Source organism: Entelurus aequoreus, linkage group LG11, assembly GCF_033978785.1.
Source record: "Entelurus aequoreus isolate RoL-2023_Sb linkage group LG11, RoL_Eaeq_v1.1, whole genome shotgun sequence".
In the NCBI taxonomy this organism is placed as follows: Eukaryota; Metazoa; Chordata; class Actinopteri; order Syngnathiformes; family Syngnathidae; genus Entelurus; species Entelurus aequoreus.
In genome coordinates this window covers 10086065-10112482 of record NC_084741.1, presented here as the reverse complement: position 1 = coordinate 10112482, position 26418 = coordinate 10086065, and the positions used below count along the sequence as shown (strand labels likewise).

Here is a 26418-nt window from a genome sequence, read left to right as displayed (position 1 = left end):
TTGTTATTGTGAGGCATCAGTTCTAAGTCTTGTTTCTCCGTGCTGCCCCATGAAAGCATAGAATTCATAAAAAGCAACCAAACATTTTTAATGTATTTTTTATTCAAGAACTGTGTGACAAACTGAAACTTTTGCTTGTCTGTCCGCAGCACTGAGCCCATGGTACCGGACCTTTAATAAAGAGTACAATCAGAATATGGTGAATATGTGTGGTAATCCTGCTACTACCTTATTTGGAGTTCCTCTTTGCCTTCTTGGCCGGCGTCCCACCATTAGCTTACTGGCTGGTATCTTCCCCGCCATCTTCATCCTCGCCCTTTCCTGGAACTTGAGCTGTGGAGAACAAAGTTATCACAAAATGCTTCTCTCGGTTGTAGTATATGAAAATAAATGCTCACGGGGTTGCTGTCCGCGTTTTCCAAGTTGTGTTTGGAGTTCAAGTCGTTGGTGGTGTTTCCAGTTGAAGATACAGAAAATAAAAGTTTCAAATGAAAGTTATTTTCCACCACACACAAGCAGCTGCTGTTGAGTTCTCACACCTGTTGCTGGGCTTCTCCGAGCTGTTGTTGGTGTAATTTCCGGTTAAAGTAGGATACAGAAATAATTGTTACAAATGAAACAGTTAATTATCATTTCCGGTTGAAGTAGGATACAGAAATAATTGTTACAAATGAAACAGTGAATTATCATTTCCGGTTGAAGTAGGATACAGAAATAATTGTTACAAATGAAACAGTGAATTATCATTTCCGGTTGAAGTAGGATACAGAAATAATTGTTACAAATGAAACAGTGAATTATCATTTCCGGTTGAAGTAGGATACAGAAATAATTGTTAGAAATGAAACAGTGAATAATCAGCCCACTCAAGCAGCTGATGTTGAGATCTCATACCTGTTGCTGGGCTTCTTCCAGCTGTTGTTGGGTGTTATTTCCGGTTGAAGTACAACACAGAAATACAGGTTACAAATGAAATAGTTCATAATCAGCGCACTCAAGCAGCTGCTGTTGAGTTACCATACCTTTTGCTCGGCTTCTTCGAGCTGTGGTTGTTGTTTCCGGTTAAGTAATATACAGAAATAAATGTTAATTATCAGCCCACTCAAGGAGCTGCTGTTGAGTTGTCATACCTGTTGCTTGAGTACTGCGAGCTCCTGTTTGTGCTCTTGCTTCTTCTGTTCATCTGCATTCAATTTAGCCTTGATCATGTTTCGTTGTTGCGGCTGTAACTGGTCCAAGACCTGCTGAATGTCCTGTTCAACACAAGCCATTTAAATACTTCAAAATGATGAGGCAATCAATGTATTTGATTCAAACTCAAATAAAACATTGGATTTAAGATCAGCAGACTTTTTGTGAAGGTCATCACTATTATTTGTAAGGACGTTAAATATTGCTCCGTCTGTGAAGTCAACGCCACGCGCCATCAGTCATGCAAACACAATGCAGGCTTGTGAGGGACAACAACAAAAAAAACTTGCTGAAAAAGGGAATATTGTGTGAAATAGTTCAAACAAAAAAATACATGGTAAGATAAAAACATTTATACATATGGATGTAAAGGACAAATAAATATATTTTTACTTTGTTTACATTAATTTACTGATGATTAAAAGTCTACTTTTTGTTCGGCTAAGTGTTTTGTTTAAAAAAATCAACATCTTAAATAACGCAATGGGCGTCACGGGGGCGTCATTCATTGCAATGACAGAAGAGTGAAAGTCCTTGAAAATGTGGCAGTAATACTCACTGTTTTTATCTACTACTTGTATATAATAATAATTGCAAGTCCAGGAAGTGACTAGGAGTTTGTGCACGTGTGGACCAATCGTGTCTATAGGTACCGACCATGAAGTGACAACGGCAATAATTACAAGCTTTAGTTAACAGAGTGAACAGTGACACCCCATCACTATCTGTTTGTACTACAATATGAAGTATAAACAATAAAACATTGACTGTTAGTGGTATTTGAACCATTACTACATTGTTTTCTTTCCTGACAACCTCTTAAGGTTTTGTAGTTTTATCAGATATAAGGCACCTAAAATGTGTCAAACTTGTCGCAGTGTTTCACGAGTGTTGGCCCGTCATGCCTTTTAACCCATTCAAATGAGTGTAATAATCAATTGTGTGCGGTTTATAATGTCTACATAACCCACTGGGCAAACTGTGTGCTTTTGTAGCACATATAATACCTTTCTGTTTTGTTTTTTGATTAATGTGACTATGGGTGGAAATGTGACTATGGGTGGGAAAGGCTGTCTGAATGGCACCTATAATATTCTATGCACACCACACACGCATACATTGAAGTTAAAGGCCTACTGAAATGACATTTTCTTATTTAAACGGGGATAGCAGATCCATTCTATGTGTCATACTTGATCATTTCGCGATATTGCCATATTTTTGCTGAAAGGATTTAGTAGAGAAAATCGACGATAAAGTTCGCAACTTTTGGTCGCTGATAAAAAAAAGCCTTGCCTTTACCAGAAGTAGCGTGACGTCACAGGTTGAAAGTAGCGTGACGTCACAGGTTGAAAGTAGCGTGACGTCACAGGTTGAAAGTAGCGTGACGTCACAGGTTGAAAGTAGCGTGACGTCACAGGTTGAAAGTAGCGTGACGTCACAGGTTGAAAGTAGCGTGACGTCACAGGTTGAAAGTAGCGTGACGTCACAGGTTGAAAGGCTCCTCACATCTGCACATTGTTTACACCAGCAGCGAGAGCGATTTTTACCCCATTAATTTGAGCGAGGATGAAAGATTTGTGGATGAGGAACGTGAGAGTGAAGGACTAGAGTGCAGTGCAGGATGTATCTTTATTTGCTCTGACGAACGTGAGAGTGAAGGACTAGAGTGCAGTGCAGGATGTATCTTTATTTGCTCTGACCGTAACTTAGGTACAAGCTGGCTCATTGGATTCCACACTCTCTCCTTTTTCTATTGTGGATCACGGATTGGTATTTTCAACCATCTGGGATACTATATCCTCTTGAAAATGAGAGTCCAGAACGTGAAATGGACATTCACAGTGACTTTTATCTCCACGACAATACATCGGTGAAGCACTTTAGCTTCGGAGCTAACGTGATAGCATCGTGCTTAACTGCGGATAGAAACAGAAGCAATAAGCCCCTGACTGGAAGGATAGACCGAAGATTAACAATACTACTGTTACTTCTACTATCAGGAGACACCGAACCAAACCCTGGACCTGTAACCACACGGTTAATGCTGTCCAGCCTGGCGAAGCCTAGAAATGCTGTTTCTAACGACGCCATTGAAGCTAACTTAGCTACGGGACCTCGACAGAGCTATGCTAAAAACATTAGCTCTCCACCTACGCCAGCCAGCCCTCATCTGCTCATCAACACCGTGCTCACCTGCGTTCCAGCGATCGACGGCGTGACGAAGGACTTCACCCGATCATCGGTGCGGTCGGCGGCTAGCGATCGGTGCGGTCGGCGGCTAGCGTCGGATAGCGCATCTGCTATCCAACTAAAAGTCCTCCTGATTGTGTTGCTGCAGCCAGCCGCTAATACACCGATCCCACCTACAGCTTTCTTCTTTGCTGTCTTCATTGTCCATTAAACAAATTGCAAAAGATTCACCAACACAGATGTCCAGAATACTGTGGAATTATGTGGTGAAAACAGACGACTTAAGCTGGCCACCGTGCTATTCCAAAATGTCTGCTTCAACCCGTGACGTCACGCGCAAACGTCATCATACCGAGACGTTTTCAGCCGGATATTTCGCGGGAAATTTAAAATTGCATTTTATAAGTTAACCCGGCCGTATTGGCATGTGTTGCAATGTTAAGATGTCATCATTGATATATAAACTATCAGACTGCGTGGTCGCTAGTAGTGGCTTTCAGTAGGACTTTAACCAGGTCAATGGCTAACAGTGCATATATATATATATTTATTTTTTTTATGCACACCACATACACATGCATTGAAGTTAACCGGGTCAATGGCTAACTGTGCAGGCGTGCTATATATATATATATATATATATTATATATATATATATATATATTCTATGCACACTACATACGCATACTTTGAAGTTAACAGGGTCAATGGCTAACTGTGCAGGCGTGCTATATATATATATATATATATATATATTCTATGCACACCGCATACGCATACGTTGAAGTTAACAGGGTCAATGGCTAACTGTATATCATCATCATCATCGGCAGCTCAGTCTCGAGAGACCATACTGATGCGCGTCTGGAGTCTTGTCATGTTGTTTGGCATCGTCTGCTATGGCTGCGCAGTCCGATCTGTGAGTGACAGTCTTTATTGCAGTTTGTGCAAATGAATAAGGTGGCCTGGGTTTGAGGGGTTGCTGCAGTGCACTTCCTGCGTCTCCTCTTCTCTGCTGCAAGCCGATCTCTTGCCACCTCAGCTTCTGCACTGCCCTTGTGGACAGTCTGACGCCAAGCATTTCTGTCCATGGCCTGTACCTCCCAGCTGTCAGGAGAGATGTTGCATGCTTTCATGTCTCTTTTGCAGACGTCCTTGAAGCGTAGTAGGGGGCGACCAGCTCGTCTGGTGCCAATGGTCAGTTGTCCATACATGATGTCCTTAGGTAGTCTTCCATCCTCCATCCGTCGGACATGGCCGAGCCAGCGGAGACGGCGTTGACTCAGCAGGGAGTACATGCTGGGGATCTTGGCGCGCTGCAGGATGTTGGTGTATGGGATGTGGTCCTGCCAGCTGATGTTGAGGATGCGCCTGAGGCACCGCATGTGGAAGGTGTTGAGCCGACGTTCTTGCTTCATATAGGTGGTCCAGGATTCACTTCCATAGAGAAGGGTGCTGAGAACGCAGGCCTGATATACACGGATCTTGGTGTGTTCTGACAGCGCTCCGTTCTCCCACACTCTCTTGGTCAGTCTAGCCATGATGGTATTTGCCTTTCCGAGACGCCTGTCCAGTTCGATGTCCAGTGAGAGGTTGTTGCTGATTGTTGATCCCAAGTAGGTGAACTCGTCCACAGTGTCCAGTCTGATGTTATCAACTGTGATGGAGGGGGCAGTACTGATGTCTTGTGCACTGATGTTGGTCTTCTTCAGGCTTATTGTGAGCCCAAACTGCTTACAAGCATCGGCAAAGCGGTCAGCCAAACTCTGAAGGGCATCCTCTGTGTGAGTCATGAGGGCTGCATCATCAGCAAACAACATCTCCCTGATGAGAACTGTCCTGACCTTGGTCTTAGAACGCAGTCGCGCCAGGTTAAACAATCTCCCATCAGACCGGGTGTGCAGGTATACACCATCAGTGGAGGAGTCGAAGGCGTAAGACAGGAGCAGGGAAAAGAAAATCCCGAAAAGGGTTGGTGCAAGTACACAGCCCTGCTTGACACCACTGTTGATACAGAATGGTTCTGAGGATGATCCGTCATACAGGACTGTGCCCTTCATGTTGACATGGAAGGAGGTCACCATGCTGCCGAGCTTTGGGGGGCAGCCAATCTTCTCAAGGAGCTGGAATAGGCCTTCCCTGCTGACCAGATCGAAGGCCTTGGTGAGGTCTATGAACATCATGTAGAGTGGCTGGCCTTGCTCTCTACTCTTTTCCTGGAGCTGTCGAAGGGAAAAGATCATGTCAGTTGTCGACCTGCCTGCTCTGAAGCCACATTGGGATTCTGGATAGACACGATCCGCGAGTCTCTGCAGCCTGTTGAGGAGGATGCGTGCATACACTTTGCCGACAATGCTGAGAAGGGAGATCCCTCTGTAGTTGTTGCAGTCACTGCGGTCACCTTTGTTTTTATACAGTGTCACAATGGTGGCGTCACGCATGTCTTGTGGGACTGCACCTTCCTCCCAGCACATGCAGAGCAACTCATACAGAGGCTGAAGCAGGGCAGGTTTCCCGTGCTTGATGGCTTCAGGTGGGATGTTATCGCTACCTGGTGCTTTGTCGTTTGGGAGGGCATCAATGGCTTTGCTGAGCTCTTCCATAGTGGGCACTTCATCTAGCTCCTCCATGATGGGCAGATCCTTCGTACCACTAAGGGCAGCATTGGAAACTGATGTTTCACGGGAGTACAGTTCTGAGTAGTGTTCCACCCATCTGGTCATCTGTTCCTCCCGGTTAGTGATCTTCTCCCCTGACAGAGATTTCAGGGGGGCAATTCCTTTTACTGCAGGGCCAAGGGCCTTTTTGATGCCGTTGTACATGCCGCGTGTGTTTCCGGACTCGGCACAGCTCTGTATCTCCTTACACAGTTGTTGCCAATATTCATTGGCACACTGTCTAGCAACACGCTGGGTGGTGTTCCGAGCCCTTCTGAGTGCTGTGAGTGTCTGTTCATTTGGGCATTCCTTGTGTGCTAAGAAGGCTGCACGTTTAGCCTCTATTTCTGGTTTCATCCTTGGAAGGTGGGCTTTGAACCAATCCTGGCAGGGATGTTCTTTCTTGCCAAACGAGGACATGGCCGTGTTGTAAATTTTGTCCCTCATGGCATTCCACTTTCCTGTGGCGTCATGATCTGGCAGGTCCTGTAGGGCTTCATCCAGGTTGGTTACATATGCGTCCACCTTAAGGGGATCTGACATGTGTACTGTGTTGATCCGGGGGCGGCCTTTTGGTTTGGAGTGATGTAGCTTGCGTGGCTGGAGACGCACTTTGCTGCACACAAGGGCATGGTCAGTGTCACAGTCTGCACTATGGTAGCTTCTGGTGATGAGGACATTGTTTAAGGCAGAGCGCCTGGTGATGGCAAGGTCGAGTTGGTGCCAGCGTTGGGACCGCGGATGCCTCCACGACACTCTGTGTGATGGTTTACACTCGAAGAAGGTGTTTGTAATGCAGAGGTCATGGTAGGAGCACAGTTCCAGCAGCCTTTGACCATTCTCATTTACCTTCCCTGTGCCATGACGTCCAAGGCAGGAGGGCCATGACTTGTGATCTGCACCTACTCTGGCATTGAAGTCGCCAAGGAGGAATAAGGGCTCATCTTTTGGGAGGCCCTTTATCAGTTCATCAAGCTGCCCATAGAACTGGTCTTTTGTGTCTTCCGATGAGGTGAGAGTGGGAGCGTACACACTGAGGATGTTGACATGACCAGCAGCAGTGGCGAGGCGGATGGACAAAAGGCGCTCGGTGCCACCTGAGGGAGGCTCCACTGCAGCCAGGAGGGTGTTTTTGATGGCAAAGCCAACACCATGCTGGCGGGGCTCTTCGGGTTCTCTGCCCTTCCAGAAGAAGGTGTAGTTCTCCTCTCTGAGGGAGCCGCTGGAAGGGAGCCGGGTTTCTTGGAGGGCAGCTATGCTGACGTTGAGTCTGGTGAGCTCTCTGTCAATGATGGCTGTCTTTCTGGTGTCTTCCACCACTCTGAGGTCATCTGAGATGCCTGTGCGCATAGTGCGCACGTTCCAGCTACCAAATAGAAGAGCTGGAGTCTTCTTTTTAATTTTCTTATTGTTTGGTGCAAAGATTTACCGTCTGCTCATCGTGCCTTTACAGTACACTAAGCTCCAGGCACCCACTGAAGCAGGCAAACGTTGGCGGGCCGACACCCTACTGACCGGGGGCTGCCCGGTTTGAGGCGGGCAGTAGTCGTCCACTGGGACACTATGATCCCTCCCACCGTCGAAGCTGACCCGTGGCGCCCCATACTTACGCCAATCAGATGGGACTTATAACCCGTAAACTGCCAGCTTCCGTGTTGTGTCCTCACTCTTGCGAGCGAGGCTGGAGTGACCTCTCCAGTTTTTGTGACCTCCATGGCGCAAGCCTGGGCATAAGGTATGGGGACTTTGGGTTGCCCAGTCGTCAGAATCCCCCTCTTGGCTTGGCTGACGGGATCCAAAGGAATGCGGAGCATGACGTTTGGCACCAGCTTTGCTGCAGGAGTTGCCGGAAGGGTGTTGTCTTGCGAGCACCTATCCGCCTTCGGGGCTCCACTCCGGATTTGTAAGGTTTACTCCTTTACACTTGGCCGTTGAGTCCTATGTGGTCTTCCTCCGCCCTAGCCGTTGGCTGACTGGTGCAGCTCCTCCGCCTAGTGGTGCAGTGTACACACCACCCCCTCACGTGGTTTGGTCTGCCAGCTGAGGCAGTGTACCGGGGTGTGGCGCTTGGAGCCAGCACGTGAGAGATTTAGGGGATGGATGAGAACCGGTGAAGCGTGGCCTCCCTACGAGTAGGGAGCAGCTGCCAATCAACAAGGGTGCTATCTCTACCCACCCCCCTACACCCCTATGTATATATATATATATATATATATATATATATATATATATATATATATATATATATATATATATATATATATATATATATATATATATATGTGTGTGTGTGTGTGTGTGTGTGTGTGTGTGTGTGTGTGTGTGTGTGTGTGTGGGAAAAAAATCACAAGACTATTTAATCTCTACAGGCCTGTTTCATGAGGGTTTCCTCAATCATCAGGAGAAAAAAATCTCCTGATGATTGAGGAAACCCTCATGAAACAGGCCTGTAGAGATGAAATAGTCTTGTGATTTTTTCCCACACACACATATTACGCTCTACCACGGTATCGAGCACTATTTTTTTTTTGGATAATCTAATTAAGACTATATATATATATATATATATATATATATATATATATATATATATATATATATATATATATATATATATATATATATATATATATATATATATATATATTCTATGCACACCACATACGCATACGTTGAAGTTAACCGGGTCAATGGCTAACAGTGCAGGTGTGCTATTGTCGACAATCGAAGTAATTTTGTAATTATAATTTTCTGTATAGTACTTTGAATTGCCTTATGTAAGAATTGTGCTCTATAAATACATCTGCCTTGCCTATTTTACATGTCCCATGGTCTCAGAAATATAAAAACGAGAGAAAAGTGTTTATACTGTAAGTATTGTATTCATGACACACCAGATGTTTTATGGTAAAATGCATTGTACATTTCATTACCACATTTGGAGGTGTTGAAATCGCCATGTTGTCATCCAGCGCCAGCTGCAGCATGAAGTGCACCTTCCACATCTCCACCTTCATCATCTCCACCTTCATCATCTCCACCGTCATCTTCCGCTTGTCCTCAGACGCTCAGCAAACTCGTGTCGGCTCGAAGTGATGGGCAAGCTACCTGGAAAATGTAAGCTAAGCTTCTAGTTACTCTCAATTAAATGTAGCTAAGCTACAGGGGAAGCTATCCCCAGAGAATTGTAGCAAGCTACACGGCAAAAGTAGCTTGCTACATAAATATGTATATATGTACATACAAACATATATATGGATATATATTTAACACAGCAGCAGGGCAGCATTGTGATGCAGTTGTTAGTGCGTGTGCATCACAATACGAAGGTCCTGGGTTCGATTAACGGGCTCGGGTTCTTTCTGGGTGGAGTTTGCATTTCTCCCCTAGACTGCGTGGGTTCCCTCCGGGTACTGCGACTTCCTCCCACTTCCATGGGGGATAGGCCCCTTCATACTTGCCAACCTTGAGACCTCCAATATCTGGAGGTGGGGGGTGGGGGGTGGGGGTTGGTCCGGGGGAGGGGTTGTTTGGCGGCGGGGGGCGTGGTTGAGGGCGTGGTTGTTTAAAGCTAGAATTCACCAACTCGAGTATTTTATATAAAATGAATTCTAGCTATATATATATATATATATATATATATATATATATATATATATATATATATATATATATATATATATATATATATATATTTATTTATTTTATTTACATGGAAAAAAAAAATACTTGAATTTCAGTGTTCCGGTGGCTGTCCATTAGATGGCAGTATTGTCCTGTTTAACTTCTCCGTTCATGATGAGTATATCATTTCGGCCACCGTGTTCAATGGAGAAGTCTGTACTACAAAATGTACAGGCAACATACACCTTCCCCTTCAAACTGTCCTGGATTAACTGAAATTATTGTTTCCATTCGTTTTGGAACTTGCAAGCGTATTTCTTCATCTTGCTCGTCGACGGCGTCGTCATATCTGTAATTTCCTCGTTCTTCTGCTTCATTTGATTGATTGTTGTGGTGTCCTTGTTGTGTGCGCAGTTGTGCACTCTACTCTCTAAAAGCCCTAGATGTTATGACGTCATTGGGCAGGCAAGCTGTTTATATTGTGGGAAAGCGGACGTGAGAACAGGCTGTCCCCACTCAGGTCCGCATTGAGCTGGAGGGGGCGTGGCCTTCAGCTCCGGCTGAATAACGGGAGTTTGTCGGGAGAAAATCTCTGCCGGGAGGTTGTCGGGAGAGGCGCTGAATATCGGGATTCTCCCGCTAAAAACGGGAGCGTTGGCAAGTATGGGCCCCTTCCACCTCCAAAGACATACAAATGGGGGATAGGCCCCTCCCACCTCCAAAGACATACAAATGGGGGATAGGCCCCTCCCACCTCCAAAGACATACAAATGGGGATAGGCCCCTCCCACCTCCAAAGACATACAAATGGGGGATAGGCCCCTCTGCCAGAAACCTGAGGTTTCCTAGTTCAATCCCTGGATTCTGCCATCCTAGTCAATCCCTTGGGTCCTTGAGCAATACACTTCACCCTTGCACCTGATGGGTGGTGGTTAGGGCCTTGCCTGGCAGCTCCCGCCATCAGTGTGTGAATGTGTGTGTGAATGGGTGAATGTGGGAAATAGTGTCAAAGCGCTTTGAGTACCTTGAAGCTAGAAAAGCGCTATACAAGTATCACCCATTTACCATTGATTTCCCTATATCCAGACACAGTGTTACTGTTCAAACTGTGTGTCATTTTAGAGTTGGCAAAACATATTAAATAAACGTGTTAAATAAAAAAAATCTGCCCTGTTTTTAATCAATACTTAATCCTACTATGCTACTGTATTTAAATGTTGGTCCTTTTGGTTGTATTTGGAGAGTCAAGTGTTTTCTGAGGTGGTGCTTGGTGAAAAAAGTTTGAGAAGCACTGCAGTTGAACATGGAACATGATTTACTATTTTGTCTAATAATCATAAAAATGTAAGAGAAGTCACAACATGATCAGTACTTGTAGACATGAACTATTTTGTCTAATAATCATAAAAATGTAAGAAGTCACAACATGATCAGTACTTGTAGACATGAACTATTTTGTCTAATAATCATAAAAATGTAAGAAGTCACAACATGATCAGTACTTGTAGACATGAACTATTTTGTCTAATAATCATAAAAATGTAAGATTAGTCACAACATGATCAGTACTTGTAGACATGAACTATTTTGTCTAATAATCATAAAAATGTAAGAAGTCACAACATGATCAGTACTTGTAGACATGAACTATTTTGTCTAATAATCACAAAAATGTAAGAAGTCACAACATGACAAAATGGCGGCGCATTGAAATGCAGCAGCTTGAAGACGCTCTTGGGAGTGTAGAGCGATTTGGCAAAAAACACCCGTAATTTCTGTCAATTTCATGGCTGGCTCAAAGCGTGAACACTCTGTGATCACATATGACCGACAGACAATTCTGGATGTGGATGGATCGGGTCGTTATAGACTGAAAGATGCATGTACGGTGGACCTCCTCGCTAGCATGGGAATACTTTGCGGGCTACATCGAGCGGCCTTTGTAGCAGCGGAGTCAAGTGCTAGCGGGGACCGCCAATGGAGGCGACGTAAGCGGTGCGAGCGGAAGCAGAAGCGGGGATGCCGAGCGGGGCTAACAACAAAGGGAAAAGCTAATCACCAAAGAAGCGTGGAGTGTCCGGGTAATAAGTCATTTAAACTAGAACTAGCCGGCGCCAGGCTGGATAATCCCTGCACACATAGCAATTCTCTTAGAATAAAACACAACTCACATAATGTTTTTTCTTTTGTGACCGTGTCAGAGGCAGACATACATTGTACTGAGGTGGCTAACTATGATGCGTTCAGTTTATCGCAGCATCAAGCAAACAATCTGAAAATTCCCGTCGTATCAATTCCTAGATATGGTCGAAACTATTTAAAGTGCACTACGCATAATAAACGCAACATTATTAATATTGCTACTTCGGATAATTTCAACAAACAATCCTCAAAACAGCCCACTACCTATAATATGGGCTTTTTAAACATAAGATCATTATCTTCCAAAACGTTATTAGTTAATGAGGTCATTAGAGACAAGAAACTTGACGTCGTTGGTCTCGCCGAGACCTGGCTCAAACCAGACGATTTTTTTGCGCTGAATGAGGCATCTCTTCCTAACTATACGAATGCACATGTTGCCCGTCCTCTTAAAAGGGGAGGGGGTGTCGCACTAATATACAATGAAAACTATAATTTTACACCTAACCTAAATAATAAATATAACTCGTTTGAGGTGCTCACTATGAGGTTTGTCACACCGCTGCCTCTCCACCTGGCTGTTATCTACCGCCCCCCCATGGGCCCTATTCGGACTTCATCAGTGAATTCTCAGAGTTTGTTGCTGATCTAGTGACGCACGCCGACAATATAATCATAATGGAGGACTTTAATATTCATATGAATACCCCATCGGACCCTCCATGCGTGGCGCTCCAGACTATAATTGATAGCTGTGGTCTTACACAAATAATAAATGAACCCACGCATCGCAACGGTAATACGATAGATCTAGTGCTTGTCAGGGGTGTCACCACCTCTAAAGTTACGATACTCCCGTACACTAAAGTAATGTCCGATCATTACCTTATAAAATTCGAAGTTCTGACTCATTGTCAACAAACTAATAATAATAATAATAACTACTATAGCAGCCGCAACATTAATGCTGCCACAACGACGACTCTTACTGACCTACTGCCTTCGGTAATGGCACCATTCCCAAATTATGTGGGCTCTATTGATAACCTCACTAACAACTTTAACGACGCCCTGCGCGACACCATTGATAGTGTAGCACCGCTAAAGCTAAAAAGGGCCCCTAAAAGGCGTACCCCATGGTTTACAGAAGAAACTAAAGCCCAGAAATGATCATGTAGAAAGCTGGAACGCAAATGGCGTGCGACTAAACTTGAGGTTTTCCATCAAGCATGGAGTGATAGTTTAATAACTTATAAACGCATGCTTACCTCAGCTAAAGCTAAATATTACTCAAATCTTATCCACCTCAACAAAAATGATCCTAAATTTCTGTTTAGTACAGTAGCATCGCTAACCAAAAAAGGGACTCCTCCTAGTAGCTCCACCCACTCGGCAGATGACTTTATGAATTTCTTTAATAAGAAAATTGAAGTCATTAGAAAAGAGATTAAAGACAATGCATCTCAGCTACAACTGGGTTCTATTAACACAAATACGACTGTATATACGACGGACACTGCCCTCCAAAATAGTTTCTCTCTCGTTGATGAAATAACATTAGAGGAATTGTTAAAATGTGTAAATGGGACAAAACAAACAACATGTTTACTTGACCCAATTCCTGGGAAACTTATCAAGGAGCTTTTTGTATTATTAGGTCCATCAGTGTTAAATATTATAAACTTATCACTTTCCTCCGGCACTGTTCCGCTAGCATTAAAAAAAGCGGTTATTCATCCTCTACTCAAAAGACCTAACCTCGATTCTGACCTCATGGTAAACTACCGGCCGGTGTCCCACCTTCCGTTTATCTCGAAAATCCTCGAAAAAATTGTCGCACAGCAGCTAAATGAACACTTAGCGTCTAACAATCTCTGTGAACCTTTTCAATCCGGTTTCAGGGCAAATCACTCTACGGAGACAGCCCTCGCAAAAATGACTAATGATCTATTGCTAACGATGGATTCTGATGCGTCATCTATGTTTCTGCTTCTTGATCTTAGCGCCGCTTTCGATACTGTTGATCATAATATTTTATTAGAGCGTATCAAAACGCGTATTGGGATGACAGACTTAGCCTTGTCTTGGTTTAACTCTTATCTTACTGACAGGATGCAGTGTGTCTCCCATAACAATGTGACCTCGGACTATGTTAAGGTAACGTGCAGAGTTCCCCAGGGTTCGCTTCTTGGCCCTGCACTCTTTAGTATTTACATGCTGCCGCTAGGTGACATCATACGCAAATACGGTGTTAGCTTTCACTGTTATGCTGATGACACCCAACTCTACATGCCCCTAAAGCTGACCAACACGCCGGATTGTAGTCAGCTGGAGGCGTGTCTTAATGAAATTAAACAATGGATGTCCGCTAACTTTTTGCAACTCAACGCTAAGAAAACGGAAATGCTGATTATCGGTCCTGCTCAACACCGACATCTATTTAATAATACCACCTTAACATTTGACAACCAAACAATTAAACAAGGCGACTCGGTAAAGAATCTGGGTATTATCTTCCACCCAACTCTCTCGTTTGAGTCACACATTAAGAGTGTTACTAAAACGGCCTCCTTTCATCTCCGTAATATCGCTAAAATTCGTTCCATTTTGTCCACTAGTGACGCTGAGATCATTATCCATGCGTTCGTTACATCTCGTCTCGATTACTGTAACGTTTTATTTTCGGGCCTCCCTATGTCTAGCATTAAAAGATTACAGATGGTACAAAATGCGGCTGCTAGACTTTTGACAAAAACAAGAAAGTTTGATCATATTACACCTATACTGGCTCACTTGCACTGGCTTCCTGTGCACCTAAGATGCGACTTTAAGGTTTTACTACTTACGTATAAAATACTACACGGTCAAGCTCCTGCCTATCTTGCTGATTGTATTGTACCATATGTCCCGGCAAGAAATCTGCGTTCAAAGAACTCCGGCTTATTAGTGATTCCCAGAGCCAAAAAAAGTCTGCGGGCTATAGAGCGTTTTCTATTCGGGCTCCAATACTATGGAATGCCCTCCCGGTAAAAGTTAGAGATGCCACCTCAGTAGAAGCATTTAAGTCTCAAATCTTAAAACTCATTTGTATACTCTAGCCTTTAAATAGACTCCCTTTTTAGACCAGTTGATCTGCCGTTTCTTTTCTTTTCTTTTCTACTCTGCTCCCAACCCGGGGTGGACCGCTAGCCTGTGCATCGGATGGGGACATCTCTACGCTGCTGACCCGTCTCCGCTCGGGATGGTTCCTGCTGGCCCCACCATGGACTGGACTTTCACTGATATGTTGGACTTTCACAATATTATGTCAGACCCACTCCACATCCATTGCTTTCGGTCTCCCCCAGAGGGGGGGGGGGGGGGGGGGGGGTTACCCACATATGCGGTCCTCTCCAAGGTTTCTCATAGTCATTCACATTGACGTCCCACTGGGGTGAGTTTTCCTTGCACGTATGTGGGCTCTGTACCGAGGATGTCGTTGTGGCTTGTACAGCCCTTTGAGACACTTGTGATTTAGGGCTATATAAATAAACATCGATTGATTGATTGAACATGATCAGTCCTTGTAGACATGAACTATTTTGTCTAATAATCATAAAAATGTAGGAAAAGTCACAACATGATCATTATTTGTAGACATGAACTATTTTGTCTAATAATCATAAAAATGTAAGAGAAGTCACAACATGATCAGTACTTGTAGACATGATAGGTCCACGCGGGCACAAATCTTACATCACTTCCTGTCAAAATATTTTACAGCTGTGCACGATGTCACTGTTTCCATGGTGACAATTTTGCTTCCTATTTATTTGAATGACAACGTAATATAGTACACTACATACAAAACAAACATAACGTAAATTGCAGACTATAAGCCGTTACTTTTTTCCTTCACTTTGAATTCTGCGGAGAGCCGTTTTCCTCACTCCAAGCAACATTTGTAACTTTTACAATATAACAAACAATTCTTACTTACTAAACCGTCCTATGTGGGATGTCTGTAGGAGTGTTTCATGCATTTTTGTAGGTGCTATTGTAATACAATGACGCTAGCATTAGTTAATATGCTAACTATGGAAGTATTATTGTAGCAAAATTATTTGTGCTCGTGTAGGCCAATTTACGTGTGTGTGCAATAATTTATGTGTCTGTATATCAATCTGAGTGTGCTTTACAACCGCTTAGGTGTGTTTTAAGTCGTCTAGTGGTGAGTGTATGAACACACACTTCAGCTGTAGGTTGTTTCTGATTGGTTTAAAGTAGCAGTAGAGTGGAAAAACAAGTTGACCTAATGTTTCGTTGTGTTTCATTGTATCCATTAACCCATATCCAATTGTGTTTACATTTCACAAAGTATGTAAAAATATCGTTTAAACATCGCAAAATCCCACAAATGCAGTCAGCCATTTTGGAATATTCCCCTCCAAATATCTGCGGCTATTTTCAGAGATTGATGCCACTGTAGTAACGCTTCTGCACACTGTCCATATTAACATACTGGAAATATGCAAAAATTAGAAAGAGGTGTGCTGTTTATCATTGACAATCACTATGTAAGACATAAACACATATTTTTTGTTTTTTTATGCATTCTAATGTGTAAATAAATAAATAAAAAGACAGATAACAATGGAGTCTATAGGTGCTCTCTATTTTGCCCACAAAAGTCTCTAATAACCATCCAAAACCCGCCAACAATACTTTGCTTACATCTCGTGACGTGAATATTAACCAAATATTAGCGATATTGTTAATGTAAGCACTAATGCAGACAAAGTATTTTTAGCATTGAAAACCGAGAGCTAACTACAGTTTATGCTGCACTGCAAAGAGAGAGGTTAATGTAATTATAAAATGAAACTGAGGATGGCAGTAATGCAACATATATAGATGCAAACTGCTGTAAAACTATAGAAGAAGAAGAATTATGCAACACTGTCTTCTTTGCTGCCGTTCCTCTCCCGCATCATGGCATCTTGTCAAAGTTCATCTAGATTATAAATCATGCCTCTCATCTGGATAATATAAATCTAGAAGTTCTTCATCATACCCGGAGATGGAGACAACCCCACTACAACAGAAGACAGTGTCTGACTCATTAGCAACTTTTTTTTTAACACTTTCTGTGGATTAAAAATAATTCTTCATCTAAACAGGAAGATATGGACATCCTATCAGTCGTCATCGACATTGTACAGTAAGCTATGGTTTTATTATTGTTGTAGTTTGTAATTCTTGTTTAGCACTTAGCAATACTGCTACAAGATGCTTAGTGTTTGACTAAAACTGCAACTGTTCAGCAGAGCTCCTAAAACTTGTAGCCCACCTTCCTCATATTCAAGATCATCAATGGAAGTTTCTGAACCATCATTTGTCCCAAAGTAGTTATTTTCTCCCACAAAGTCTGCCATGATTTGCATTGTTGTTGGTGGGGAAGGGATCAGCGGTTCCTCTACATCAGGGGTCACCAATGCGGTGCCCGCGGGCACCAGGTAGCCCGTAAGGACCAGATGAGTAGCCCGCTGGCCTGTTCTAAAAATAGCTCAAATAGCAGCACTTATCAGTGAGCTGCCTCTATTTTTTAAATTTTATTTATTTACTACTCCTCTCTGAGCTACCACCTTACCGTGGTAGAGGAGTTTGCGTGTCCCAATGATCCTAGGAGCTATGTTGTCCGGGGGCTTTATGCCCCCTGGTAGGGTCTCCCAAGGCAAACTGGTCCTAGGTGAGGGATCAGACAAAGAGCAGCTCGAAGACCTCAATGAAAGATAAAAACAAGGAACCCAGATTTCCCTCGCCCGGACGCGGGTCACCGGTGCCCCCCCCCTGGAGCCAGGCCCGTAGGTCGGGCACGATGGAGAGTGCCTGATGGCCGGGCCTGTCTCCATGGGGCCCGGCCGGGCACAGCCCGAAGAGGCAACGTGGGTCCCCCCTCCAATGGGCTCACCACCCATAGCAGGGGTCACAGAGGTCGGGTGCGAAGTGAGCTGGGCGGCGGCCGAAGGCAGGGCACTTGGCGGTCCGATCCTCGGCTACAGAAGCTAGCTCTTGGGACGTGGAACGTCACCTCGCTGGGGTGGAAGGAGCCTGAGCTAGTGCGCGAGGTGGAGAAGTTCCGGCTAGACATAGTCGGACTCACTTCGACGCACAGCAAGGGCTCTGGAACCAGTTCTCTCGAGAGGGGCTGGACTCTCTTCCACTCTGGCGTTGCCGGCAGTGAGAGGCGACGGGCTGGGGTGGCAATTCTTGTTGCCCCCCGGCTCAGAGCCTGCATGTTGGAGTTCAACCCGGTGGACGAGAGGGTAGCTTCCCTCCGCCTTCGGGTGGGGGGACGGGTCCTGACTGTGGTTTGCGCTTGCGCGCCAAACCGCAGCTCAGAGTATCCACCCTTTTTGGATTCGCTCGAGGAAGTACTTGAGAGTGCTCCCCCGGGTGATTCCCTTGTTCTACTGGGGGACTTCAACACTCATGTTGGCAACGACAGTGAAACCTGGAGAGGCGTGATTGGGAAGAATGGCCGCCCGGACCTGAACCCGAGTGGTGTTTTGTTATTGGACTTTTGTGCCCGTCACAGAATGTCCATAACAAACACCATGTTCAAACATAAGGGTGTCCATATGTGCACTTGGCACCAGGACACCCTAGGCCGCAGTTCCATGATCGACTTTGTAGTTGTGTCGTCGGATTTGCGGCCTCATGTTTTGGACACTCGGGTGAAGAGAGGGGCGGAGCTTTCTACCGATCACCACCTGGTGGTGAGTTGGCTGCGATGGTGGGGGGAGGATGCCGGACAGACCTGGCAGGCCCAAACGCATTGTGAGGGTTTGCTGGGAACGTCTGGCAGAGTCTCCTGTCAGAGAGAGTTTCAATTCCCACCTCCGGAAGAACTTTGAACATGTCATGAGGGAGGTGCTGGACATTGAGTCCGAATGGACCATGTTCCGCGCCTCTATTGTCGAGGCGGCTGATTGGAGCTGTGGCCGCAAGGTAGTTGGTGCCTGTCGTGGCGGTAATCCTAGAACCCGTTGGTGGACACCGGCGGTGAGGGATGCTGTCAAGCTGAAGAAGGAGTCCTATCGGGTTCTTTTGGCTCATAGGACTCCTGAGGCAGCGGACAGGTACCGACAGGCCAAGCGGTGTGCGGCTTCAGCGGTCACGGAGGCAAAAACTCTGATATGGGAGGAGTTCCGGGAAGCCATGGAAAACGACTTCCGGACGGCTTCGAAGCGATTCTGGACCACCATCCGCCGCCTCAGGAAGGGGAAGCAGTGCACTATCAACACCGTGTATGGTGAGGATGGTGTTCTGCTGACCTCGACAGCGGATGTTGTGGATCGGTGGAGGGAATACTTCGAAGACCTCCTCAATCCCACCAACACGTCTTCCTATGAGGAAGCAGTGCCTGGGGAATCTGTGGTGGGCTCTCCTATTTCTGGGGCTGAGGTTGCTGAGGTAGTTAAAAAGCTCCTCTGTGGCAAGGCCCCGGGGGTGGATGACATCCGCCCGGAGTTCCTTAAGGCTCTGGATGCTGTGGGGCTGTCTTGGTTGACAAGACTCTGCAGCATCGCATGGACATCGGGGGCGGTACCTCTGGATTGGCAGACCGGGGTGGTGGTTCCTCTCTTTAAGAAGGGGAACCGGAGGGTGTGTTCTAATTATCGTGGGATCACACTCCTCAGCCTTCCCGGTAAGTCTATTCGGGTGTGCTGGAGAAGAGGCTACGCCGGATAGTCGAACCTCGGATTCAGGAAGAACAGTGTGGTTTTCGTCCTGGTCGTGGAACTGTGGACCAGCTCTATACTCTCGGCAGGGTCCTTGAGGGTGCACGGGAGTTTGCCCAACCAGTCTACATGTGTTTTGTGGACTTGGAGAAGGCATTCGACCGTGTCCCTCGGGAAGTCCTGTGGAGAGTGCTCAGAGAGTATGGGGTATCGGACCGTCTGATTGTGGCGGTCCGCTCCCTGTATGATCAGTGCCAGAGTTTGATCCGCATTGCCGGCAGTAAGTCGGACACGTTTCCAGTGAGGGTTGGACTCCGCCAAGGCTGCCCTTTGTCACCCATTCTGTTCATAACTTTTATGGACAGAATTTCTTGGCGCAGTCAAGGCGTTGAGGGGATCTGGTTTGGTGGCTGCAGGATTAGGTCTCTGCTTTTTGCAGATGATGTGGTCCTGATGGCTTCATCTGGCCAAGATCTTCAGCTCTCACTGGATCGGTTCGCAGCTGAGTGTGAAGCGACTGGGATGAGAATCAGCACTTCCAAGTCAGAGTCCATGGTTCTCACCCGGAAAAGGGTGGAGTGCCATCTCCGGAGGAGACCCTGCCCCAAGTAGAGGAGTTCAAGTACCTAGGAGTCTTGTTCACGAGTGAGGGAAGAGTGGATCGTGAGATCGACAGGCCGATCGGTGCGGCGTCTTCAGTAATGCGGACGCTGTATCGATCTGTTGTGGTGAAGAAGGAGCTGAGCTGGAAGGCAAAGCTATCAATTTACCGGTCGATCTACGTTCCCATCCTCACCTATGGTCATGAGCTTTGGGTTATGGCCGAAAGGACAAGATCACGGGTACAGGCGGCCGAAATGAGTTTAATCCGCCGGGTGGCGGGGCTCTCCCTTAGAGATAGGGTGAGAAGCTCTGCCATTCGGGGGGAGCTCAAAGTAAAGCTGCTGATCCTCCACATCGAGAGGAGCCAGTTGAGGTGGTTCGGGCATCTGGTCAGGATGCCATCCGAACGCCTCCCTAAGGAGGTGTTTAGGGCACGTCCGACCGGTAGGAGGCCAAGGGGAAGACCCAGGACACGTTGGGAAGACTATGTCTCCCGGCTGGCCTGGGAACGCCTCGGGATCCCCCGGGAAGAGCTGGACGAAGTGGCTGGGGAGAGGGAAGTCTGGGTTTCCCTGCTTAGGCTGCTGCCCCCGCGACCCGACCTCGGATAAGCGGAAGAAGATGGATGGATGGATTTACTAGCAAGCTGGTCTCGCTTTGCTCGACATTTTTAATTCTAAGAGAGACAAAACTCAAATAGAATTTGAAAATCCAAGAAAATATTTTAAAGACTTGGTCTTCACTTGTTTAAATAAATTCATTAATGTTTTTACTTTGCTTCTTATAACTTTCAGAAAGACAATTTTAGAGAAAAAATACAACCTTAAAAATGATTTTAGGATTTTTAAACACATACTACATACATACATACATACATACATACATACATACATACATACATACCTACCTACCTACCTACCTACCTACCTGCCTACCTGCCTACCTGCCTACCTACCTACATACATACATACATACATACATACATACCTACATACCTACATACATACATACATACACATATACTATGCAATGCCAGGCTTCCCACTAACTGACAAAGAAACAGATAACAGATTTGGTGTCCAATTCAAAGTGTGACATGATTTATTTAAACATTTGAGAGTTGAATTTTGTATTTTTAATGAGTTATTATTTGTACAAACATGGTGCAAAGTAATTCATGATTTGTTAAAAAATGTTAGTGGCTAGCTAGTTAAAATGGGATCTTGTGATTTCACAAGACTGTCTTAGAAGTCATCATTTGAAAATGTTCAATTTGAAAAATGTGCACTTAGAGAAAATATAAAAATAAAGTGTTGCATATTGATATTTATCTGTTTCTATATATATTTATTGTGAGAAATCATTAAGATGATCAGTGTTTCCACAAAGATAAATATCATTAATTATTAATAATAACAGAGTTAAAGGTAAATTGAGCAAATTGGCTACTTCTGGCAATTTATTGAAGTGTGTATCAAACTGGTAGCCCTTCGCATTAATCACTACCCAAGAAGTAGCCCTTGCTTTCAAAAAGGTTGGTGACCCCTGATCTGCATCATGCGACCACGTGCCTGGCGAGCTCATTATCTCTCAAAACGGCACGGGAATCTTCGTGAGATTGATACTATTTTGCTCTTACCACTCGCAAACTTTGGGAGTCTTTCGGTGTCATGAATCAGATACGTATGATGATAGCTTCAATGTGAAGGCAACTTGTTTTTCCACTCTACTGCTACTTTCTATTGCGTGGTGGTTGGTTAAATGGAGGCACGACTCAGATACGCACACACACATTGTAGATGTAGGTTTCCGCTGACGTCAGCACTGGCCCACAATGTCGGCCATCTTGTGTGTCAAAACTAAGTGAAACATTTATGCAAACTCTTTTAACCAAGCATGCCTCTATTGTTGTTTTTGTGCAAAATTGGTCACACATGCGTCGTCTGGAGTTTTAAAAACATTGCAAATTCAGGACCAGGAACCACAAAGTTATCCGATATTCTATATAGCCCTAACCCTAAAAGCAGAGAAAAGAAACCGATCGGCTGTCGACAGAAAGGCGCAACTTCTTTAAGACTTTTGTCTTCCAGTCGACTTCTTTAGGACTTTTGTCTTACAGTCGACTTCTTTAGGACTTTTGTCTTACAGTCGACTTCTTTAGGACTTTTGTCTTACAGTCAACGTCTTTAAGACTTTTGTCTTACAGTCGACTTCTTTAAGACTTTTGTCTTCCAGTCGACTTCTTTAAGACTTTTGTCTTCCAGTCGACTTCTTTAAGACTTTTGTCTTACAGTCAACGTCTTTAAGACTTTTGTCTTCCAGTCGACTTCTTTAGGACTTTTGTCTTCCAGTCGACTTCTTTAAGACTTTTGTCTTACAGTCAACGTCTTTAAGACTTTTGTCTTCCAGTCGACTTCTTTAAGACTTTTGTCTTACAGTCAACGTCTTTAAGACTTTTGTCTTCCAGTCGACTTCTTTAAGACTTTTGTCTTCCAGTCAACGTCTTTATGACTTTTGTCTTACAGTCTACTTCTTTAAGACTTTTGTCTTCCAGTCGACTTCTTTAAGACTTTTGTCTTCCAGTCAACGTCTTTATGACTTTTGTCTTACAGTCTACTTCTTTAAGACTTTTGTCTTACAGTCAACGTCTTTATGACTTTTGTCTTACAGTCTACTTCTTTATGACTTTTGTCTTACAGTCTACTTCTTTAGGACTTTTGTCTTACAGTCAACGTCTTTATGACTTTTGTCTTACAGTCAACGTCTTTATGACTTTTGTCTTACAGTCTACTTCTTTAAGATTTTGTCTTCGTCGACTTCTTTAGGACAAGACTTTTGTCTTACAGTCGTCTTCTTTAGGACTTTGTCTTACAGTCTATTTCTTTTAAGATTTTGTCTTAGTTGACTTCTTTAGGACTTTGTCTTACAGTCGATTTCTTTAGGACTTTGTCTTACAGTCGACTTTTTTAGTCGACTTCTTTAAGACTTTTGTCTTACAGTCGACTTCTTTAGGAATTGTGTCTTACAGTCGACTTTTTTAAGACTTTTGTCTTACAGTCAACTTCTTCAGGACTTTTGTCTTACTGTCTACTTCTTTAGGACGTTTGTCTTACTGTCTACTTCTTTAGGACTTTTGTCTTACAGTCAACTTCTTCAGGACTTTTGTCTTACTGTGTACTTCTTTAGGACGTTTGTCTTACTGTCTACTTCTTCAGGACTTTTGTCTTACTGTCAACTTCTTTAGGACGTTTGTCTTACTGTCTACTTCTTTAGGACGTTTGTCTTACTGTCTACTTCTTTAGGACGTTTGTCTTACTGTCTACTTCTTTGAGATTGTTGTCTTACAGTCAACTTTTTTAGGACTTTTGTCTTATCGTCAACTTTTTTAGGGCTTTTTTTCTTACTGTCAACTTCTTGAGGGCTTTTATCTTACCGTTTTCTTCAGGACTTTTGTCTTAGTCAATTGCTTTAGGACTTTTGTTTAACAGTCAACTTTTTGTCCAACAATCAACTTCTTTAGGACTTTTTTCTTACAGTCGACTTATTTTAAAACATTTGTCTTACAGTCAACTTATTTAGGACTTTTGTCTTATTGTTGACTTCTCTAGGACTTTTGTCTTACCGTCAACTCTTTTGGGAAGTCTTACCGTCAACTTTTTTAGGACTTTAGTCTTACCTTCAACTTCTTTAGGACTTTTGTCCGCCTGCACTTAAAATGGCTGTGAAGACAGTAGAGAACACTATCAAATTAAGTTCAGTAGCTTGTCTTGGTGTTATTTCACAGCACATCTATTAAGGATCTTTGCAGGATAGGTTGATAACATTGAACCGAAGAAACAGTTACTGTATTTACAGACATTAATGCGTAGGAAATAACACATATTAACATCATATTTAAATATACAAATCTCAGATCCAGTAATTACATACCTTTGTCCTTCTCTTTACAATTTAATTACTGTAGTTATGTTCCACGGAGTGAAGGACAACTCCCTTCTTTATAGCTTATGCATGTCATGTGATGTCATATTTGCATGAAGGACATCAAATATGTCTTACTTGCATTAGGACGTAAAGTACATCTCCATCATTGCTATTAGAGTGGTGAAAGATGCACATGAATACACAATATTACATCATTGGTAACCACATTGGTACAACATGTTGCTAACAGATTACTAAACTAGAGATGTATCAACCTCAACCAGGACATATACTGTATGTGTGCTCTGTGGATTGAAAAACGCTTTTGACAAGACTAGATTGGTTACAGTCAACTTCTTGTCCTTTGACAAGACTAGATTGGTTACAGTCAACTTCTTGTCCTTTGACAAGAGTAGATTGGTTACAGTCAACTTTTTGTCCTTTGACAAGAGTAGATTGGTTACAGTCAACTTCTTGTCCTTTGACAAGAGTAGATTGGTTACAGTCAACTTTTTGTCCTTTGACAAGAGTAGATTGGTTACAGTCAACTTTTTGTCCTTTGACAAGAGTAGATTGGTTACAGTCAACTTTTTGTCCTTTGACAAGAGTAGATTGGTTACAGTCAACTTTTTGTCCTTTGACAAGAGTAGATTGGTTACAGTCAACTTTTTGTCCTTTGACAAGAGTAGATTGGTTACAGTCAACTTCTTGTCCTTTGACAAGAGTAGATTGGTTTTTGACAAGAGTAGATTGGTTACAGTCAACTTTTTGTCCTTTGACAAGAGTAGATTGGTTACAGTCAACTTTTTGTCCTTTGACAAGAGTAGATTGGTTACAGTCAACTTTTTGTCCTTTGACAAGAGTAGATTGGTTACAGTCAACTTTTTGTCCTTTGACAAGAGTAGATTGGTTACAGTCAACTTTTTGTCCTTTGACAAGAGTAGATTGGTTAGTCAACTTTTGGTCCTTTGACAAGAGTAGATTGGTTACAGTCAACTTTTTGTCCTTTGACAAGAGTAGATTGGTTACAGTCAACTTTTGGTCCTTTGACAAGAGTAGATTGGTTACAGTCAACTTTTTGTCCTTTGACAAGAGTAGATTGGTTACAGTCAACTTTTTGTCCTTTGACAAGAGTAGATTGGTTACAGTCAACTTTTTGTCCTTTGACAAGAGTAGATTGGTTAGTCAACTTTTTGTCCTTTGACAAGAGTAGATTGGTTACAGTCAACTTTTTGTCCTTTGACAAGAGTAGATTGGTTAGTCAACTTTTTGTCCTTTGACAAGAGTAGATTGGTTACAGTCAACTTTTTGTCCTTTGACAAGAGTAGATTGGTTACAGTCAACTTTTTGTCCTTTGACAAGAGTAGATTGGTTACAGTCAACTTTTTGTCCTTTGACAAGAGTAGATTGGTTAGTCAACTTTTTGTCCTTTGACAAGAGTAGATTGGTTACAGTCAACTTTTTGTCCTTTGACAAGAGTAGATTGGTTACAGTCAACTTCTTGTCCTTTGACAAGAGTAGATTGGTTACAGTCAACTTTTTGTCCTTTGACAAGAGTAGATTGGTTACAGTCAACTTTTTGTCCTTTGACAAGAGTAGATTGGTTAGTCAACTTTTGGTCCTTTGACAAGAGTAGATTGGTTACAGTCAACTTTTTGTCCTTTGACAAGAGTAGATTGGTTAGTCAACTTTTGGTCCTTTGACAAGAGTAGATTGGTTACAGTCAACTTTTGGTCCTTTGACAAGAGTAGATTGGTTACAGTCAACTTTTTGTCCAACAGTCTACTTATTTAGGATTTTTGTCTTAGTCAACTTCTTTTGGACTTTTGTCTTACAGTTAACTTCTTTAGGACTTTTGTCTTTTTGTTGATTTATTTTGGACTTTTGTCTTACAATCAACTTCTTTAGGACTTTTGTCTTTTTGTTGATTTATTTTGGACTTTTGTCTTACAATCAACTTCTTTAGGACTGTTGACTTATTTAGGATTTTTTTCTTAGTCAACTTTTTTTAGGACTTGTCTTATTGTTGACTTCTTTAGGACTTGTGTCCGCCTGCACGTGAAAAGGTTGTGAAGACAGTAGAGGACACTATCAAATTGAGTCCAGTAGCTTGTCTTGGTCTTATTTCACAGCACATCTATTACAGGATCTTTGCAGCGCTAACATTGAACCAAAGAAACACTTACTGTATTTGCACCAGACATTAATGCTTATGACGTAGGAAATAACAACACATATTAACATCATATTTCCATATACGTATCTCAGACATAGTAATTACATACCTTTGTCCTTCTCTCTTTACAATTTAATTACTGTAGTTATGTTCCACGGAGTGAAGGACAACTCCCTTCTTTATA

The 26418-nt window shown here is 43.4% G+C and overlaps 1 protein-coding gene across 1 annotated transcript; it reads right to left on the bottom strand.

Annotated features, from left to right (window-relative positions):
- Positions 1–277: 277 nt before the first annotated feature.
- Positions 278–26418, bottom strand: LOC133660509 (ras-interacting protein RIP3-like). The gene is made up of 9 exons (XM_062064046.1): positions 26344–26418; positions 23811–23853; positions 8975–9149; positions 1131–1253; positions 1023–1043; positions 895–915; positions 540–560; positions 399–405; positions 278–333 (listed from the first exon to the last, which is right to left on the bottom strand). Exons 3-9 carry the CDS (start codon positions 9086–9088, stop codon positions 278–280), a joined length of 363 nt encoding a protein of 120 aa, XP_061920030.1. The 5' UTR covers positions 9089–9149; positions 23811–23853; positions 26344–26418.

Coding starts and splice junctions, on each gene's coding strand:
- LOC133660509 (XM_062064046.1), bottom strand. CDS start 9,088: ATGACGGTGGAGATGATGAAGGTGGAGATGATGAAGGTGGAGATGTGG. Junction 1,044..1,130: donor TCGCAGTACTCAAGCAACAG/GTATGACAACTC, acceptor CAACAACCACAG/CTCGAAGAAGCCGAGCAAAA. Junction 916..1,022: donor TCGAAGAAGCCGAGCAAAAG/GTATGGTAACTC, acceptor ACCCAACAACAG/CTGGAAGAAGCCCAGCAACA.